Source organism: Neofelis nebulosa, chromosome 8, assembly GCF_028018385.1.
Source record: "Neofelis nebulosa isolate mNeoNeb1 chromosome 8, mNeoNeb1.pri, whole genome shotgun sequence".
NCBI lineage: Eukaryota > Metazoa > Chordata > Mammalia > Carnivora > Felidae > Neofelis > Neofelis nebulosa.
In genome coordinates, this window is record NC_080789.1 from 111907275 (window position 1) to 111929506 (window position 22232).

The following is a 22232-nucleotide window of genomic DNA, read 5'->3' on the forward strand; positions in this document are numbered from 1 at the left end:
AAGTGGGTGCCTAAAAACTATCTGTTACTGGCGAATTTCTTAAACTAATTAATAAGTGACAATTTAAATGAAGTTGTAAACCATGACTATGCCTTACTGACGTGAACAAAAGCTATCTGAAGTGATTATTTCAGAGCATGCATGATGTTACCTTGACAATCCAAAATGTATATAACATTGTTTATACCATCAATCTTCTTATAGCTGCATGAAATAAAATATATTTTATGACCTATTTTGATGAATATTTCTGTATATACAGTTCTTAGAAAAGACATAGTTTCTCTTGTTTCAACTTGGTTCTAATTTTACAGGATTCAAGCCAAAACTCGTGAATTTAGAGAGCGACAAGCTCGAGAGCGTGACTATGCTGAAATCCAAGATTTTCATCGGACATTGGGTTGTACTGATGAGTTGCTGTATGGGGGAATGTCTTCCTATGAAGGCTCGGTGGCTCTCAACACCAGACCCCAGAGCCCAAGAGAAGGGCATATGATGGATACTCTGTATGCCCAAGTGAAGAAGCCACGGAATTCCAAACCTTCGTCTGTAGACAGGTAGGCTGCAGGAGCAATCAAGGTATTGCTTCCAAATCAACTTTTATATAGTTTTTGACAAGGGAGTAGATTGTTCATCAATTCTCAAACCACGGCTGCCTTTTATTAATGGCCTTTAGAAAGCCGTTGTGTCTAAAAGTATTGAGTTTACACAAATCAAAGCCTAATGGAAAGAGGAGCAGAGGTTTTGACAGCTTTTCTAATGATTCCAACATATTTCATCTTGTTCTTAAAATGGTCTCAGACTGGAGAACTAACCTTTACTTTGTAATTCTGAATTTCCTTTTGTTGCTAACAGCACCTCTAGTTATGGTAATTAAACAGATGGGGAATGCCGTGATTTGTTTGACTTATGATTTAAAGGACCTATTTTTTTTTTTTTTTGGTAACATGATTTTCTATTATGAAAGAATTAGTGAATGAGATGTTTAATATAGTCAGTCTTCAAATTGCTTGTTAATAGCCGCAGACCATAGGTGTGATTATGTATATTAGTATAGCACAGAGGAATGAAATGTTGACTTTCAATTAACGGCTACATATTTATTTCAGAATTTAACTGACTATATTTTTATTAATGGCTATATATTATTTCAAATTCTGAAACATTTAAAAAACCTATTTTTCTGCCTCTCCGTTTGTATAGTCAAACACCTTATAAAGTTTAATTCATGAAGAAAATAATTATCATTCATTTTTAACTGAAACATATGCCTGTTATTGTCATAAACAATAGCTAATCTCATCATGCATTATAATAGTTTCTTATAATCATTGCTTTCCAGGGGAGCTAGGCTTTGAACATTCAAAATAGGTTTCACTTAAAAGGTGTGGTTCTCAAGAGTTAGCCTGCATCAGAACGACCTGGAGGGCTTCTTCAAACACAGATTGCTTAACCCTTCCCCAGACTTTTGATTCAGTAGACCTGGAATGGAGTAGTGCCTAAAATTTGCATTTCTACAAAGTTTTCTGGTCCGATGCTGTGCCACTGGTCTCTGGTACTGCACTTTACAGACCTCTGCAAAACTGCAGAGGAGTTGGAATTATTTCATCTGTAGCACACACGTGTTATCTTGCTGCTACATTTTGCAAGCAGCCTATGTTTTAGTTATTTACTTCCAGCTATTTTTAATAGAGGTTTGCAAACATAACAGGTAAGCTTCCGGCAAACCCAGAAGGAAGCATTTTAAAGAGTAGCAAAAGGGGAAGCAGACGTTAAGGTAAAACTCTATCTAGTCAGATTATTTTTGTTTTCTTTCTTTCTTTCTTTCTTTCTTTCTTTCTTTCTTTCTTTCTTTCTTCTCTCTCTCTTCTTTCTTTTGGCTGGATTTTAAGTTTTCTTCATTGTTTTATGAAAATCTATTTGATGTTGACCCTGATGAGTAAGTAATATAAGTTAACATAGGTTATGGTTTATTTAAACCACATTGGTGTGGTCACTTTGAAGATTCAAAGTGCTTGTTAACTAACATTGATGTGTCAAGACTCAAAGAATAAGTTCATTATCAGTAACAGTAACATTTTCTTAAGAAATCTCTTACTTGTTTTTTGCTGTACTTGTAAAAGCTGTGTGTAAAAAGTCAGATCACACTTGAAGGCCATGAATGTCCCATCGAGTGTGTTTTCTTGGGAGAAAGGGCAGCAGAAACACTGGCATTGCTTATTGGTAACTTTCGAAAGAACTGAAAGAAAATTAATGTTGTATTGATCATTGATAAAAATATGAATCATTCCCAACAGCTTCTGCATCTAGTTTAAAAATCTGGTAAAGTAGGGGATGTTCTTATAGTGGTTTGTTCACATGGCTTTGGAGTCCCACCTGCCATGGAAGATGGGAGTCAGGAGGGATCTCTCCAGTCCCTGAGGGCCGGAAGCGATTGTTTAAATCCCAGTCTGAAACCCAGTGCCCTGCAAGAGTCTAAATCTCCCCTGAAGATGTCTGCAAATTTTCAAAAGGGCTTATGTGCTCAGAGCACCATTTGCTACTGTGCTTCAGCATCCCGGCCTGTGGTCTCGGCTCTGCACCGTGCTGACCCCACACTAAAACTCAGCCTCCTCACTAATTTCCATCAAAAAGCCACTGGGATACACCTGGGTGGCTCATTTGGTTAAGTGTCCAACTCTTGTTTTCTGCTCAGGTCATGATCTCAAGATTCATGAGTTTGAGCCCTGCATAGGGCTTCATGCTGACAGCACAGAACCTGCTTAGGATTCTCTCTCTCCCTCTCTCTCTGTGCCTTCCCCACTGATACACACATTCTCACTTTCTCTCTCAAAATCACTAAATAAACTTAAAAAAACAAAAACAAAAAGCCTCTTGGCAAAACATTTCAGAGGAGGCTTTGTCTTGGGGATGAGTCAGACCAGACAGTGAACAGTTCAGAAATCACATCATAGATATCACTATATTCAAAAGCCCCTCTCGGCCTCACTCATGCATGGCCTTGACAGCTGTGTACCACTGGGGACCTTAAGTTCTCTGCATCTGTGCCCCCAAATGGTGATTGGACTAGAGGATTTCTAAGGCACTGCCAACTCAGGAGAGATATACTTATTTTTTTCTTTAAAAAGGATCACAGAAACTTTTTAGTTTTCTGCAATTCTTATTTTTGCAGTGGACAAGATGTCCATCAAACACCATTATGAAATTATATTAGTAATACAAGAACTTGGGACTTACTGCACCTGTAAAGTACATCTTTACCAACCAGTCACAGAATATGAATTTGGCTTGGAAATAATGGTATCACCTGCATTGTCTTTTTCTGTCAGAAATAAAGTGGTTTAAAAGTGTTTCCCAGACTTGAGTAATATAGAGACTCTTTTTAAAGGACAATCTCTTCATTCTGCAGTACAGAATTAAATAGTTTTGATTATAATGTTACTTAAATATGTATAAAAATAAAATAGGACTAAACTCCTTCTGTTTACAGCCATTATACAACTATAAAACCAAACATCTTTACAAATTAAATACAAACAAAACAGCAAAACCATTACATTCAAATGAACAACACTAATTTAATGTGGCCAATAATGTGTTTTAAAATCTAAACTCTTGCACAAATCATTAATACGGTCGTGGCTGCTCCATGGCAAGTTCATTTGGGTTTGCTTGTCTACCCCCACAAGCCCAGGGCTGACTCCATTCCCCTGTCTCTTTTCTCAGCAAAATTTCTGCAGTTCTTATGTGTGTGTGTACCCAGCTACCTTTGGCCTGTATGGTGCATCATTGAATCAATTACGCCTGAAGTCCAACCTTCTTTTAAGTATCAGTAATTTGAGACAGTGAAAAAACCATCTCTTGTTGCCTTCACGTTTGTTGACTTAAATCCAGACAGTGAAATAATACACTTATAAGGCGATCTAGAAATGATTATATTAACTTAAAAATAATCATTTGAATGAAATCATAAAACTTGAAACTCTTCAGAGTGTATTTCCTGTACAAAGAATATAGCCAATAAAGAAACTCCCATCAGTTCACTGGATTTCACCAAAATATCCAATTGGTGAACCGGTGCAACTTTACTATTCAAATTTTTGGATTTTGTGGGAGTATAGTAGTCAGTCGACAATCTGAAGTGTAGCCTGCGTGTATTTCTGGGATTTTGATTGTTTAGTAAGAAAGCAGTATTCTGAGTTTCATTGCTTAATCATTTTGTTTTGATCCTATAGTCAGAAATGTGGATCTGATAGTTCTGCATGGAAATAGCCAGGGATAATTCATTAAATGCTGTGAATTTGATGACAAAATAGGATATTTTTTCAACTTCCACATATTATTTATAAAATGCTTCTTTTACAAGGTACCTTCATACTACATCTGGAAATATTTCTATGCCTGTTTAATTTGATTCACACATGAACTATCATCTGACTATATGTGTTGGTTACAGTGTCATTTTTACTACTTTTTATGAATGCCTTTTATTAATGCCCTTTTCATATTGGATTGCTGCTAAAGAGAAGCCAACCCCCACCCCCTTCTCTTTTATATGAATAACAAGGCTTAAAATCACAAAAACAGTGGTGTAGTTACATTTTATCCTGATTATAACCAGGGGTCTCAAAGATTTAGCCATGTAAATGATTCATGATGCTTTATTTCTTTGGCAAGATTGTATTTCCTGTTGGTCATTGTATCTTCAGCTGGCTAGAGTACTTGAGAGTCCGATCCAGTGCTTTCTGATACATTTCTCTCCACTGTGGAAGACATTCTACCTGCCTCACCAATACCTATTCTTCCCCTCCTCTTTACTTAATAGAATCCCAATTTTGTTCAGGCTGGCAGTGTGCCCAGATAAGAATTCAATTTCCCAGGCTCCTTTGCAGTGAAAGGTAATCATGTGACATTCTGGCAAATGAGTTCGAAGTGGATCTAAGCTGGAACTTTTTATAAAGCAGTTTTTTGTTTTTTTGTTTTTTGTTTTTTGTTTTTTTGGAAAAAAGTGGAGTCAACTCAGCTTTTTCCCTTTGCCATTTTCCCTTCTTCCTGCCTAGAACTTGAATGAACGCTCCAAAGTGGGGTTGATCTAACCGTCTTGAGGATGATGGCCATGTGGAGGAAGAGAGACGCAACCTGGCCCCTTGAAACACTGTTCTAGTCCTAGCATACCCACCCTCTTTGTCACCTGTATAACTGAGCCCCTCATTTAAGTCACCCTCCATCAAGGTTCTGTTTCATGGAGCCAAATAGCATTCTGAGTCTAGTAAGTTACACACAAGAGCCCAAAGGGAGTGATCACCCTTAGATCAAGGCTATCTATTGGAGAACTATACCCTGGTCAATTCATTTCCACAGTACTTTGTGAAAATAAGTAGTGGGCAAAAGTTTCCACTGATGCTCAATTAGCCCTTCTACTTTTCATTTTATTTAGCCTCTACTTAAATAAACGTTATCAATCAAATGTCTGCTGGCAGACATCCTTCTTCACTCTGATACACCATTATCTCCTGGCAACTCCTAACCTTTATCAACAATCCTACTATAGAGTAGGAGGTGGTAGAATGTAACATATAAGAGCCTGAACTATGGGGCACACTGCCCAAGTTTGGTTCTGGTTCATCTACCATCAGCTGTATAAACTCTATGCTTCATTTTCCTCATCTGTAAAGTGGGGATAATAATGACACTTACTTTACCAGGCTTATGGAGGACTAAGTCTGTTAATGCATATAAAGCACTTAGCACTGTGCCTATTCTACTGTAAGCCCTATTTAAATGTTTAATGTTGCTATTGCTTTTAGGAAATGGGCGTTTCCTCAGGAAAGCACAGTATCCCCTCCTGGTTGCAGGAACAAGCAAAGAATGACACTGAAATGAATTGACCTAGGTTTTATTCCTTATACGTAACACACATGCAAAAGTGTGTGCACGTACCTCTGCTGATACCACGTTAGTCATTGAGTAGCTTGGTCTCTAAGTATTCTCCATACATCACATCATGAACAGTTTCTCCTTAAATTAGGACTTCCTGGGTTCAGTATAAGCCATTGCTGAATGAGTCCTTCTTCAATATAAGTACTTATAAGTGCTGGGTACTATAAAATGGCTTATTTGAGAGTAAGTCAGGGGATAGTCCTGTAAGAATGTGATCTCTCAACTGATTTCAGCCCTTTGACAGTTTGAAGGACTTCATTTTGCACTTTCCTGGAATTCCTTGAAGTTCTTTGTGTTCTCCTTTCATGAAATTCTTGCTGATTCCAAGCTTGCAAAGCTCCATGGAGATGTGGAGGCTTGAATTTCTAAAACCTTGTCTAAAATGTTAGCATTTTTACTTACACTAAGGTATCTTCAGGCAAGGCAGGCAGGCAGGAATCATGATCTTAAGAACTGTCACAGACTGCATTCTAGAACAGTGATTTTTCACATTTCAGCATGTATACAAACAACCTGGAATGCTTCTCACAAATCCGGTTTTGTGGCCCTCCCTTCATAGATATTTGGAGTCAGTAGGTCTGGTTGAGGGCTAAGAACCCAGATTTTCAACAAGCACCTCAGTTGACTGTAAAGCAACCATTAGTCCATTCACCCTTTGGAAAGCACTATTTTTTTTTTTTATGTTTATTTATTTTTGAGAGAGAGAGACACAGTGTGAGCAGGGGAGGGGCAGAGAGAGAGACACACACACACAGAACTTGAAGCAGGCTCCAGGCTCTGAGCTGTCAGCACAGAGCCCGACAGGGGTCTCGGACTCACAAACTGCGAGATCATGACCTGAGTTGAAGTTGGATGCTCAACTGACTGAGCCACCCAGGCACCCCTGGAAAGCACTTTTCTTGAGCTAATGAAAACAAACAAATAAAACGAAATTAGAACTCTAATATAAGTTAGTATATTAAGGTCTATTAACAGTAAAGCTGTGAACTAATTTATAATTTCTGTATTGGGCACAGCTTTTTAAAAAAATGTCTATTTATTTATTTTGAGGGAGAGCGTGCGTGCATGTGTGTGTACACATGAGCAGGGAATGGGCAGAGAGAGAAGGAGAAAGAAAATCCCAAGCAGGGATCTCAAGACCCTGAGATCATGACCCAAGCCAAGAGCAAGAGTTGGATGCTTAACTGACTGAGCCACCGACACACCCCATGGGCACCACTGTATCTTGGCAATCATTCATGTCCATTGTTAACCTATGGTTAAATAGTCATTTTATTTAAAAGGTCAGCTTACAGGTGTGATATTCATAAACTTTAATCAGGGTTTCTCGACACGAAAAGTTTCATGGGAGTTCAACAACTCCTATTTAAAAGTTTAGTATGCTTTGAATTCTAATAAAGAAATGATGAAATGCTGGTCAATAGTATTTTTATTTACTTGAGGACACCAGGCAATTCATACTTTTATATCCAGATGCTGGAATCTGTAGTTAAAACTCCACAGAAAGGCAGCTCTAATGGGCATTTGCTGACTGTCACCATGTAATCACTTGCCACCAAGAGTGCATTGTCCTCAAGTATAATTGAAATAAAATAGGTACTGTGCTGCTGTAAATCTAAATAGCAGGGAAATAGCAGGCTAGACTCCCCCAGCTTGTTCAGGACACCTTAATGGAAACATAAATACCATAATCATATGCTTTTTGCATGCATTTTTACCACTAAAAAGAAAATGTGGATTTTAAAAGAAAAGACCTTTGTGAACTTGTTTTTTTTCCCCCATTAAAACTGAAATCCAGTTGTGTCAAAAGGGAAGTCTGACAAACATAGAACAAAATGAATTTTCTTAGATATAGGTAGTTATTAAACACGTGCTCTTTTTAAAATGTTGGGTCACATAACAAAGTTGTATTTGCTCTTCAGAAAGTCAATACCACTTTATTTACTTACATTTACTTTGTATTATTCACCTTTGCTTTTCTTGAAATGTGAGAAAGCAGTGCTCAAAGGTGGTAAATCTTCCTGTCATCATGAGTTTTGCATGTTGGTGCCATTGCTAATTAATGTGCTCTACCGTGGCCCCTTCTCAGGGCCCGTAAGCTATCCATTTCTGACCTTGGCCAGCTCCATTCACCTCAGGAAATGTCCCAAACTTTGTTGTTCCCTTCAACATGCCTCTCCTGTCCAAAACTACCACATACCTCCATCCAAGCCCAGGCTCCTTCTCTCTCCCTGCTTGTTGTAGGTCACTCTCCTTCTTCCAGCCCCAACCCTACCCTGCAAGGAGCCTGCTCCATCGGTCCTCCTCAGCCCCTTCTTCAGCCTGTGCCTCTCCGCTCACTCTCCCACACAGTGGGTTAACATGCAGATATCTTCATCATGCTGTTAAAAAAAAAAAATCCTTTTTTACCCTCTAGCTATTTTCCGCCCTATTTTTCCTCTTCACTTCTAATCCAAACTTCTTGAAAGATTAATCTAGATTTGATATAGACTGCTGTGTCTTCCTTCCCACATTTCTTTACCACATGCATTTCATGTGGTAGACAGTGCAGTCTACCCTCCCCCTCCATGATGCCCATGCCCTAATTCCTGGAACCTCTGAATGTGTTGCTCTGTACAGCAAAAAGAACATTGCAGATCTGATTGAGTTAAGGATCATAAAGTGGGGAGATTTTCCCAGATTATCCCAATGGGCTCAATAGAATCATAAGAGTTTTTATAAGTGAAAGGAGGGGGCAGGAGAGTCAGAGAGATCTGAAGATGCTGTGCTGCTGGCTTTGAAGACAGGAAGGGGCCACCAGACAAGGAAAGCAAGTGGATTCTAGGAGCTAGAAAAGGCAAGAAACAGTCTCCCCTAGAGACTCCAAAAGGAACATAACACTGCTGACACCTTGATTTTAGCCCAGTGAAACCCATCTCATTCGGACTTCTGACCTCCAGAACTACAATATAATTATAGTTTCCTAATGGCCTCCTAGAGCCAATAAACACTCCTCTTCTTTCCACTTGGGATCACTCGGTGGCATTCCTGGAACTCTGTCCTCTGAGTTTCTGTGTATCGTACTACTACCTCTTGCTTCCTACTTCCTCTCTGGCTTTTTTCTTCCTTTCTGACTTCCTTCCTTTCTTTTTCTTTTCTTTTCTTTTTTTTTAGCCTTTAATTTTAATTCCAGTGTAGTTAACACAGTGTTATATTAGTTTCAGGTGTACAATATACTGATTCAACAATTCTGTACATTACATGGTGCTCATCATGATAAGTGTACTCTTAATCCCCATCAGCTGTTTCACCCATCCCCCACCCATCTCCTTGCTGGTAACCATCAGTGTATTCTCTGTACTTAAGAGAATTGGTTTTGTCTCTTGGTTTTGTCTCTTTTATCCTTTGTGTATTTTTTTTTTCTTAAATTCCACATATGAGTGAAATCACATGGTATTTGTCTTTCTCTGACTGACTTATTTAGCTCAGCATTACACACTGTAGCTACATCCATGTCATTGCAAATGGCAAGCTTTCATTCTTTTTTATGGCTGAATAATATTCCATTTTGTATATATATCACATCTTCTTTATCCATTCATCTATTGGGCTTTTGGACTGCTTTAAAAATCTGGTTATTGTAAATAATGCTGTAATAAACTCAGGGGTGCATATATCCTTTTGAATTAACGTTTCTGTATTTTGAAGGTAAATACTCAGTAGTGAAATTACTGGATCGTAGGGTAGTTCTATTTTTAACTTTTTGAAGAACCTCCTTACAGTTTTCTAGAGTAACTGTACCAGTTTGCATTCCCACCAACAGTGTAAGAGGGTTGCCCTTTCTCCACATCTTGTGTTGTTTCTTGTGTTGTTGATTTTGGCCTTTCTGACTGGTGTGAGGTGATATCTCATTGTAGTTTTGATTTGAATTTCCCTGGTGATGAGTGATGATGAGCATCTTCTCATCTGTTGGCCATCATGATATCTTCTTTGGGGAAATGTCTGTTCATATATTCTGCCCATTTTTAATCAGATTATTTTTGGGGTGTTGAGTTGTAAAAGTTCTTTATATATTTTAGGTACCAACCCTTTATCGGATGTCATTTGCAAATATCATCTCCCATTCTATGGGTTGTCTTTTAGTTTTTTTGATTGTTTTCTTCACTGTGCAGAAACTTTTTATCTTGATGTAGTCCCAATAGTTTATTTTTGCTTTTATTTCCCTTGCCTCAGGAGACATGTCTAGAATAACATTGCTACAGCCAATGTAAGAGACATTACTGTCTGTGCTCAAGAAGACAGAATATCTTTATTTTTTTTAATTTTATTTTAACCCAAGTTAGTTAATGTATAGTGTAATAATGATTTCAGGAGTAGAATTTAGTGATTCATCACTTACATATAATACCTAGTGCCTGTCCCAACAAGTGCCCTCCTTATTAGCCCATCCCCCCACACAACACTCCTCCAGCACCCTCAGTTTGTTCTCTATATTTAAGAGTCTCTTAATGGTTTGCCTCCGTTTCTCTTTTTATCTTAAGATTCTCTTCTCCTTGCCTGCTAATGGAAGTAGCTCTGGACCACTGCTATTCCCTATGTGGTTCTTTGGGATAGAGTTTTAACTACTGCATGGGACTGGTGATGGATAATCTGCACTAGCCCAGTCCTCTCCTTTAAGCCCCGGATCCTTGGAGCTAACTACCAGCTAGGAGCAGATCTTCCTGTGTCTCTCAAGCATCTAAACCCAACCTATCCAAAACCAAATTCACCTCTTCTAGTTTCATGGGCCTAATCTCAAAGAATATCATCACCATCCATATATTTCCTCAACACATAAACCATTCTTTCGCAGCCAGCCTCCTTGCCCTTCCCCCCATTCAGTGACCAAGGCCTACCAATTTTACATTCCAAATAATTCCACATCTTTTCTCTGAGTCTGCTAACTCATCTCCCTGCTTCCACTCCAGTCTTATTCTCCTCAAATCCCTGCTTTTCCCAATACCTGGAGTTTTCTATGTAAAATAAAGAGCTGACATCTCATTCCCTTGGTTAAAATTATTTTATTGCTGTTCATTGTCCCCATGATGCGTCTGAGCCCTCGGCATGGTGTCTATGGACCTCTAAGACCTCCCATTTCAGCCTCATTCCTAATTACATCAGACTGTGTCATACTGGTTCACATCTGACTTTTCTAACAGAAGATCTGCTAAAAGTATAAACCTAACTTCATGAAATACATGGGTGAATTAAATGGTTCTTTGGTTGTTCTATGTTCTGCAAATGTGAAATTTTGGTGGGTAAAAACAAGCAATCACCATTCATTAAGCTATTCTAATATAGTTAGAGATGCAGCAATTAAATTAAAGGCTGAGGTGACATAAACAACCCAACAAATGAAATCTTGAAACTAATGAAGCCATAAATAAGGTCATGGCTAATTTTAAAGACTTCTTGTTTAATTCTTTTTGTTGATTAACATTGCCTGAAACCACAATTTGTTTGTAGAAGTAATGTGTAATGGGGGTTGTTTATTTATATATTTATTTTAGCCTTAGAGAAAGTTTAAATATTCTGCAGAAATATGAGGATAAGGGAAAACTATGTTAGACCTTGGTAGTTATCGAACAAATAATCTTCCAGCACAGTGTGTTTGCTTTTGTTTTAATGTCTTTCCCTTCACAAGGCACTGAACTTTTGTGTCTTTGATGACGAGCTAGCCACACTGTGGTCAAAATCTGCTTGAGCTGTTTGGTATTTCATTTGATTTTAGCCTTCTAACAGAAGCTTCAAATCCTGCTTTAAATGCAACTTGGCATGATAACTCATCTTTTTATTTTGTCCCAACCACCTGGCTCTCCTGTCCTGTAGACAGTCAAAACCCATGGATTCAAGTACCAATCTTACTGGTGTAGAGTGGTCTTAGATTGGTATTATTTTCTTTCTTGCTCCTGAACAGTGATGGAATATCAGTCAACTATTAATACAAATTCATGAGGATTTATGTGGAGCCCTGTTGTGAGATGCATTTTCAACTTTTTGGAAGACTTTATCAAGGCCTGAATCCAAAAGCCATTTTTAAATTAACTTCCCAGATGTTCTAGAGCTTTTCCTCAGGCACCCCCAGCTCTCAACGTGGATAAGTGTTTGATTAGTCTCTATTTGCTGCTTCATTCCTCTCTTTCCATTAGTTCTTCATTGGTTGATTTTGTGTAATTTAGGCAGCAGCAGGAGTTGATTGAAAAATATGTTTGTTGGGGGTGCTTGACTGGCTCAGTCAGAAGAGCATGTGACTCGATCTCAGAGTCGTGAGCTTGAGCCCCACATTGGGTGTAAAAGTTACTTATATAAATAAAACCTAAAAAAAAAAAAAAAATGTGTTGGTTGTATTTTCCACCCAAGGAAGTGTTTGGGAAATCCTTAGTGTCTTCCACTAACATAGATGAATATATGGAAATGTGGAAATTCTAAACTTAACTGTATTGTTACAGAACAGAAAATAAGTAGATAATTCATATGGTCTATGAATGTGTAGTAATTACTTGAATATATATTTGAAACTGCATATAAAGGACTCAATAAATGTTCATTGAATGAATCAATGATGAGTGTATATTATATACATTTCTGTAATACAAATATTTTTAAAACTAAATTTTCTGTATCAGTTTATGTCTTTTATTATTAGTCCTACCTAATAGACTGTACAGGGGTTACATGATTGAATCCTTAGGAATACATTGCTTTGAAAACTTTTGTTCTCAACAGAAAATACTTTGGTAAGTGTCTCGTTCGTAATTCCTTTTGGTGACGTCTCAGGATGGCGGGTGCTTTTCAGTTTAGCATTTTTAAAAATTTGCTATAATTTTAAAAGTTGAACAGATATCATTGGGCAAAAAAACTAATCTTAGCCTGAATTTTCTTACCCTTGTTTTAACTGAAATTCTTGGTTGCCCTTTAGAGAGGTTTGCTTAGCCCAGCCTCAGGTGATGTTAACCTTCCCAGGGTTGGTGCCCAACTGCACATGGGTCAGAGGAAACACCAGCAGGCCACTGAACCCAGCTCGTAACAAAAACTCAGGTTATATAAATGAAATGAATACTACCTTCAAGAGTCTGTAGGACTTCCTGGGTGTGCATGAATTCAGACTAAAATGTAGTGACTTAGAAGTGACGAGTAATGTCAATCCGAATAGAGGAAATAGGATGAAGTCTGAATTAAAGAGTGTGTTCAAAGATACCATACTTTGAACTTTAAAGCACATCCAACAACTCAGATGAAGGACTAACAGTTTTAGGTAAACTTTACCGTGGAGTTTTTAAATTCTAAAATCAAATAAATCAAATTTGCCTAAATTTTGTTTAGATGAGATTCATTTGCTGATTTAAACACAATCAGAATAGAAAATGATTATTCTAAATTCCCTTCAAATAAGTCCCCCTAAAATCTCACTTCTACTATAAATTTGTATGGAAAAAAATTTAATAGTGAAAAGATAAATACCTTTATAGATTTGCAAAGGTTTTTAATAGTGGTATCCAACATAATTGTAAACCACCCATCAACAAAAAATACTGCTATAGTTTCATGTTGGTTTCATATAATTCTGGAATTGTATATTAATAAATTAATTAATATAAGTTTATTTATTTTAAGAGTCAGGGGCAGAGAGAGGAGAGTGAGAATCCCAAGCAGGCTCTGCACTGACAGTGTGAAGCGTGATGCAGAGTTTGAACTCAGGAACTGTGAGATCATGACCTGAGCTTAAGTCAAGATTTGGATGCTTAGCTGCCTGAACTACCCAGGTGTCCTTGAAATATATTTAAAAAAATAAAAGTATATTTTTGTCTTTCATGAAGAAAAATGTGACTTAAAAGGAAAAGTTTGTCATTCCAGAACTTACTGATTATCATGACTGGAATACGGTTCCTCCCAAATAAATCTGCATAACAACCAAGTAACAGGTATCTTTTGCCTCTTTTCTGGTCTCTGCTTTGCTACTTAATAGGTCATTTAATACCAGGTACAAAGTTTGAATAGCAATAGTTGCTTAGTCTTTGGAAGGTTATGTAATAAATTGGATGTGCATCAGGCACTTAGGCAGAGAAATGGTAAAGTAAAATTTTCACTCCAAATCTAAAGTCTAATGTTTTAAGTCTAATGTCACTTAGAGTTCTTAAACATGATTGAGGAGGGGATGGGAGAAATGCAAGTAGAATTAGGGGGTACTGTGGGACACAGGGTATCAGTTGTACGAATTAGGGACTATGCAATTCCTAGAAGTACCATCAAAGTAGTGATTATGGACGTGGACAATTATGGTGATTTTCTGGCAGTTGGCAGTCAGCGACTTGAGGAATGAGGGTTTTCTCTAAATTTCACAAAGTCCTCATGTGGCCTGTGGGGGAAGGGAGGATCCACTAAAATGACTTAAATTCTGTATAATTATAATTCTGGTACAGAAGAGTTTTGTTTTGGGTTTTGCAAGCTGCATTAGCATAACTTTTAAAAATCACCCTATTTTTAACAGAAACTAAAGCTGAGGATAAATACTTATTTCTAATTATTCTCTTTTTCTTCCATTTCCTTTTTTCCTTTTGTTTGTATGCTTCAGCCTTGTGAAATATTCAAGGGCTTGAACTCTTTGAACAAGCCCAAAGATTTTGTCCATATTCATCTTACACTTCTGTGGCTGTTCATGCCCCTCCCCAGCAGTTATTCTGGGGGCCCCTGGGTGCTGAGAATTGTGGAAATGTTTGAGATACAGACATTTGTAATTTACCTCCCAGGTTCCTCCCATTCGGTGTCACCTGACAGACTGCACACAATATGTTGCACATAGAGTGCTATGAATTAAATGGGATGCTGAGGAGATAGACTAAATTAGGGCTTCTAAGAGGTGGTGTGCTTGTGTTGCATTCTAAGTGGGTCAGAGCCTATATATTCTACATAAAAATATAAAGGTAAATAAAAATATAAAAGTAAATGAATAGAAAATTTTGTAAGATTTTGATAAATAATATATATATTTAAAATATATATGTGTGTGTATATGTGTGTGTGTGTGTATATATAGTTTTGACTGACAGTGTAGTTAAGGTGCTAAATTTATATATATACTCCTGGTAAATAATAAAAATGGTCAACATTTACTGTGTAAACTCTTTAATACCTTCTGCCCCTAAAAGCCCCTGGCAGGGGCACCTGGGTGTCTCAGTTGGTTAAGCGACGAACTCTTGATTTCAGCTCAGGTCATGATCTCTTGGTTTGTGAGATCGAGCCCCACATTGCGCTCTGTGCTGACAGCGTGGAGCCTGCTTGGGATTCTCTTTCCCTCTCTCTCTCTCTCTCTCTCTCTCTCTCTGCCCCTCCCCTGCACTCGCTCTCTGTCTCTCTCTGTCTCTGTCTCTCAAAATAAATAAATAAACATTTTAAAAAAAGCCACTGGCAGAATTGTTGTGGCTTTTCTCTCTGATCTGATTCTTTGGAAATGTTTATAGATTTCAGCAAGTAAAGCATGCCCTTGGTGTCATGAACCCTCAATTAGGTAGGGCCTTAAGGCCTTACAGGATAACAAGGTTATGCTCTGCCCCTGTTAGGTTGTGACCTAGTCATTTCTTCGAGCGTGGGTCCAGGATTCAGGTGCGATGAGTGGGAGCTGTGGTTGGTGATACTGACCTTATGGATCCAAAATAGATTTGCGAGAATATGCCTTTCATATAGTATCTCTTTAAACATTTGAAGAATCTAAAAATTCTTGTTTTGGCCATTCTTTACTGTGACTGGCTTGTGGTTTGCTATATCGCCTGGCTTTTAGACTTTTCTGGACCATCTCGGGAGATGGGATCACTAGTCCCTTGCAGTATCTGCTGAGCACCTACTAGACCTCGAGTACCTTGCTAGACCAGTTCAGAAACACTGGCAGATCTCGTGAAGTCATGATTTAGTCAATATTTTCCTTCTGATATTATTTTTAAGGAATTTTATTTGCATCTGGGAAAGCCCCAGTAATCCATCCTTGAAATAGATGATCCAAAAATGTGCTACCCTTGTTTCTTTTAAAGATTAGCACATTTTTGGGGCACCTGGGTGGCTCCATCGGTTAAGCGTCCGACTTCAGCTCAGGTCATGATCTTGCGGTTTGTGAGTTCGAGCCCCATGTCGGGCTCTGTGCTAACAGCTCAGAGCTTGGAGCCTGCTTCGGATTCTGTGTCTCCCCATCTCTCGGCCCCTCCCCTACTCATGCTCTGTCTCTTTCTGTCTCTCAATAATAAATAAATGTTAAAAAAAATTAAAAGATTAGCACATCTTTGAGTTCCCTTGGTCTTTCCATAAGATCTTCAGCTTTTATACTAGATAGATTAGGGCAAACTGGATGGAGGTGTAGTGTTATTCCTGCTGACCGAGGGGTTTACAGTCTCACTCATAACTGAAATGATGTGCTGGCTGAAGGGCAGGTACTCTGGGTTTTTACCGGGACATCCTTTACAGCAATTGCATAAGAGCATCACGTCCCCACTTTTACATCTAGCGCATTCTTGAAAACGTTTACAAGTGAAATGACAGGCACACAGGACCAGGCGTCACCCTTTCTCATGGGCTGATGTCTTTTTTGAGTGCTTCCTGGACTCTCCATACTCGCATATGGCCACCAGGGTGAGTTTTCCCACGTGGCCTTCGTGCTTGAACTTTTACTACCAACCAGACATCTGGGAAGACATTTAGTCAGGGCAAGGAAGCCAGGCCTGTTGACAACAAGTTGGTTTACCATTCCAGGCAAATTCTGGGGCATCGGAGGCGCTGCAGTGAGTCACAGGTGCTTCTGTGTGGAATGCCACACTCAGGAGCACTCACCTGTGAGGGGCTCAGCTGCGTCTGAGGGATCCTGGCTCTGTCACCGCAGCAGCTGTGGCTGGGGGCTGGGACCAGGCAGTGCCACCAGCAGTGACTAAAGGTGGCTAATATGAGGAAATACAAATAATTTAAAATTGCCACGCTCTCCCCTCCTTGCCTGTACTTCCTAATTACCTTCTCTGCTTTATTTTTCTTACTAGTGCTTATGATGTTATGATAGGGCATAGGCATACGCTAAAAATGCTGTTTGTCATCGATCTCTAACAACTAGCATGACATTCTGCTTTCAGGTGGGATTCTTTGTCTATTTTGTGCATGGCTGTATTCCAAGGCCTGGCACACAGCCATTCAAATACGTTGAATGAATGAATGAATAAAACCACACTCCTCATCAGCACAGCAGAGGCACTTTGTGGGACGTGGCGTATGAGAAGGAAAACTGTAAACTGTATGCCGAGTCGAGAGGGCCTGCTTTAGGAAAGAAGTGTGGAATTTCTTTTGGGACAATGTAGTTAAACATTTTAATTGTTAAAGTCACTTTGCGGGGCGCCTGGGTGGCGCAGTCGGTTAAGCGTCCGACTTCAGCCAGGTCACGATCTCGCGGTCGGTGAGTTCGAGCCCCGCGTCAGGCTCTGGGCTGATGGCTCGGAGCCTGGAGCCTGTTTCCGATTCTGTGTCTCCCTCTCTCTCTGCCCCTCCCCCGTTCATGCTCTGTCTCTCTCTGTCCCAAAAATAAATAAAAAATGTTGAAAAAAAAAATTTAAATAAAGTCACTTTGCTTATGCTAGATCCATAATTCTGACAGGTTTGCTACAGCTTACATAATTTTGAGAGAGAGAGGTGATGTGATACGATACTATGCAGTATGATACACTAAGGTAGATACGACCTAGGTATGGTTCAGGCCAGGTCAAGTTCTGCCACCAGCTCTGCCAGTTAACCTTCTGTGCCTCCCTTTTTGCACCTGTAAAATGGGGATGATTATAGCACTTACCCCATTGGGGTTTTTCTGTATATGTGTGTGAGGATTAAATGAATGACTACATGCGAGGCACTTTGAACACTGCCTGCGCAGAGAAAAAGTCCAGTAAGTGCGTGTTGCAGTTATTATTACTGTCACCAACATCATCATTATTATGCTACTGCCACTACCGGCCAACACCGTCATCATCTATTCTTGATTTCTAAGGACATTTAGAAGCTAAAAAGTTTGCTGCACAAATTGTTTTGTGTGAGCATGATATATGATGCTTCTGTATTTTTTAAGCGTCTTTTGTGCGTAAAAATTTATTGTAGGCTTCTCAACTTTTTATTCTGATGGTACCATTGATGTCTGCAGCTTTTTGCATTACACGCTGGTGCTGAAATGTGCATTGCTGCGGACATTTGATTGATTTCTGTAATTAGGAAGCAACTTAATCTACACTAATGTGGTGCAGTGTTTAACTTGAAGAGCCACAAATTCATTTCCAAAGCAGGAGACTAAAGTAAACGAGGGTTATGGTATTTGAGAACATGAATGAAGACGGCACAGGCCTGGGGCTGCAGTCAGATTCTCCTATAGCTTGTGATGCAACCCATGGGTGATTCTATCCCCCTCCCTTTGCAGAGGCTACTTACTGTTTTCTTCCTGGAATGTGGGGTGGCATGATAAGGCCATTTTAAATAGCTCTGTGATACATTTAAATAAAAACTACTGTGTAATTGCATAATATTAGTATTATAAATGTCTTGTATTCATTATATGATAATTAATTAAAATAAGGTTCAGTGTTAATAAATATGTAGTAGAGAATATTACTGATGTTTTATTTATGGTAAACAGGAAATGTCCCTTGTGATTTATTTTATTTTTTTTTTTTATTCCCAGCTTGGAAACGATCAATCAGATATGAGAAGGGGATAGATTTTTTTCCTTTATGATATGTTTTTTTCTGGCACATTTTGTCCATTTACCTGGGATTAGCTACACACATACCTCACAAAATGAGGTCTCATTATATCCAAGGATAGCTAAATGCCCATCAAGGAATAAATGAATGCGTTTGAGTTGTTTTAATTAGCTAGGTGTGATTTAAAGGTTGCCGAAATCAAAAAGGCTTATTCATTTTTCATCAATAATCACTTACCTTAATATTTCATTAGAACCCGCTGATTTGCAGACCTCCTTCTGGGCTTTGATTCATTATGACTGCAGACATAATTTAACTTTCCCTCTTTTTCTCATTCTGTATTATACTCTTTCATCTCTGAGACACTGTTAAGATGTTTCCAACATTCTTCACAAGGCTGCTAATTGTTCCCACTTTTTTTTTTTAACTGTACTTAAAGCTAAGAGTTCTAGGCTGTGGAGTGCCATACGTGCACACACTCACGTGCACGCATGTGAACACACATGTTTTTAGACAGTTTTCTTTCATCATTTGAACAGCTGATAATAATGTGCAAATTTTCTCTTCTGTTTCTGTTATGTTCTGAGACCAAGGACTGATTTATCATATGCAAAAGTCAGGAAGTAAATAATTTGGACACATTCTTAGACTATGCCATCAATTTGAAAGAACAAAGAATCCTGTGTGTGGCATACTCAGCAGATGAGATCACAATCTGTGCATATACCTTATTTTCAAAACATTTCTCTGGTTGCTTTAGAGGCAGACTTGCACTTGTCCTCAGATGCTCAGAGTGCTTATGTCTTCAGGTAGTGGCACTGTCCCAGGCTTCTGTGCTGCCACCTAGGGAGCACCACTCTGATACAGTGAAACTAAGAGATGGGCCCTCATGTGAATATGATACATGTGCAGAAAAGAGCCCTTCTTTCTTCTTAAATTGTTCATTGACTGTATGTGACTGATCACAGTTAGACACAGCTCACACAGAGCATGGGAATCTGATTGGAACCTCTTAAAACCCCAAATTCCAAGTACCTCTTCTTAAATGCATAGATAGGTCCTAGGTTTTTTGGAAGTAACTAACCTAAAACATTGAAACATGCCTAGCACAAACAGATTCTGACAAGCTAATGCTAGCAATGAAAAAACTAAGTAGATGGATAGGTACTTTCATTTTTTTCAGATTAATTATGAAATAGTATATTTTGTCTTCTATAGCAACATTAAGCAATGTTGTGTAAAGTAACATATTATTAACTTTCACGATCTGTAACAGTTTGCATACTGAGCAAAAATTGCTAAATGTTAAGAAATAAAAACTTGTGCACTTAAAAATTTGGTAAAATGTATATGTGTACAGAATTATAAATATTTTCATTGGATTGGGACCTTCCCTTTTTAATATTTCCCAGAAAACTTAATGCTGACTTTCCTTGTGTCCCAGATTGATTTTTATCCAGAAATATTTGTAAAAAATTAATGAGCTACCAATTGATCTTTAAATATCTATCTACTTATGGAGAATTAATTAAAAGAATGCGTATGTATTAGGAGATTTTAGCCCCCATGAAAAATTATTAATCCTTGTTTACCCAGAGCTATTCCTTACCCTTTGCTTACCTTTGGAATGTTTGTTGATAACTCTTTCCATCAAATACTTTTTATCCTTACATATTAACGTTAACATGACTTGCTTGGTGTGAGGATGTGTATTTCAAGAATTCTATTCTTTGCGTATGAGACTGTTCAAGATTCTGGGACGAAGCCTGAAGATAGAATGTACAGTGTCTCTTTACTGGACTTTATCTTCGTGATCTTCTCAGCCTGCCTGTCCTGCTTTTCAGCCTTTGTTCGCCATGTGAAAGCAGGCATGAGCAAGTGCAGCAGGGTGATGTAGCAGACCCGTGTGGCTCTAGATTCAGGTCTTGGCTCTGCCACTTACTCGGATGTTTGGCAAGTTATTTAACCTCTGTGGGCCTCGTTAAATTCATCTGTATTTTAAATTTTTTGTCCCATTGTTAGACCATATGTCAGCTGTGTCCCGGTTTTTATATTTAGAAAATATGTTCTTCATAACCAAGCATCATGATCCGTGTTAGAAGCTATTGGGGCTAAAAGAGAAATACAGATCCAATCTCTGATGGTAATGCTCTCCTAGTCTTTTGGGAGAATAACAGACGGATTTAAATAACACAACCAGTTTTATTGACCATGCTGTTTATTTTAATAGCTAGACCAGAATGGTTTGATTGACTTTTTAAAAATCTGGTATGTTTTTTACCATATGGACAAGGCCATATCTAGAGTGCCAAGCTAATAAGCCTTCTTTTCTCTGCCAGTGAACCATGAAAGTTGTTAGCAAAATGTTTTATTTTGAACTGATCCATTTTCCAAGCTCTTAGTGATATAAACACCCTTCTTAAAAGATAGAGTGCAGATTATCATTCACCAGTCACTGGAAATTTGTTGCATCAAAGCACTGTAGGCAATGAGTATGTGAAATGGTCTAGAAAAGAATGTATTCTGTGTGGTTGAGGGGTGCCTAAAAATGTTATAAAACTACCCTAAATCAGTTGATTGTGGATACATGGTTACAGGCTTTGAATGGTCTTCTAACCCTTGAAGAACGTAAAACAGGGGAGTTGAGTCATACTCAGCAGTAACATGATGTTTTAAATAGGATGGCTTTGTGCTTTTCTCATTTGTATAAAAGGCTCAGTGTACAAATCATTCTGAGTCATTGCTGTGTACAGCAATGAAATAACAGTATCAGATGGTCTTCTCACCTAATCCATTCTTAGGTATTCATTGTATCCCTAGCTTCCTTGGTACCATCAAAAGATTTCCATCTTTCATTTTTCTCCTCATAGTGTTTGTGCTTTCCTTTATGTCCTTGAGCATACGCATTATATTTAAATTAGCTTCTGAAAAGCCCTTTTTTCCTCTAACTCCACCATCACTATATATTCTGGATCTGTTTCTATTGACTGATTATTCTCCTGGTTGTAAGTCACCTTTTCCTCCTTTTACGTCTAATAATTTTTTTTAATCAGTTGTTGGACATGTTGAGTTTTATTATATTGAGGGCTGGATTTGTTCTATTTTTTAAGAGTGTTGGATCTCCTGGCAGGCAGTTAAATTACTTGCTGATTGTTTCTTGTTTTTAGGTTGCTTTAAAATCTCTTTTAGGCTGTGTCCAAAGTAGCCTTCTTGCTGAGGCCTAATTTAGCCTGATTTCCAAGATGTGGCCCTTCTTGACTGACTACTCAGTGTGTTCAGACAAGGTATGCCATGAGGTCTCTTCCTTCAGCTGGAGAAAACTCTCCCAATACCTAAAGGGTGCCTAGATGGCTCCGTTGGTTAAGCATCTGATGCTTGATTTCAGTTCAGGTCATAATCTCATGGTCGTGGGATCAAGCCCTGCGTTGGGCTCCATGCTGAGCATGAAGACTGCTTGGGATTCTCTCTTCTCCCCCCCAGTGCCCCACTCCTTCCCCAGTCATGCTCTCTCAAAGTAAACAACAACAACACCAACAACAACAACACACATTAAAAAAAGAGAGAGCGAGC

At 38.5% G+C, this 22232-nt stretch overlaps 1 protein-coding gene across 20 annotated transcripts in view; it reads left to right on the plus strand.

Annotated features, from left to right (window-relative positions):
• The window catches only part of PARD3 (par-3 family cell polarity regulator), a 668338-nt gene that overhangs the window by 510877 nt on the left and 135229 nt on the right, over positions 1 to 22232 (plus strand). For all 20 annotated transcript variants that reach the window (XM_058681495.1, XM_058681510.1, XM_058681501.1 and 17 more), the window contains one exon: positions 315 to 557. In XM_058681495.1, the coding sequence (XP_058537478.1) occupies positions 315 to 557 (243 nt within the window). The remainder of the gene's footprint in view (positions 1 to 314; positions 558 to 22232) is intronic.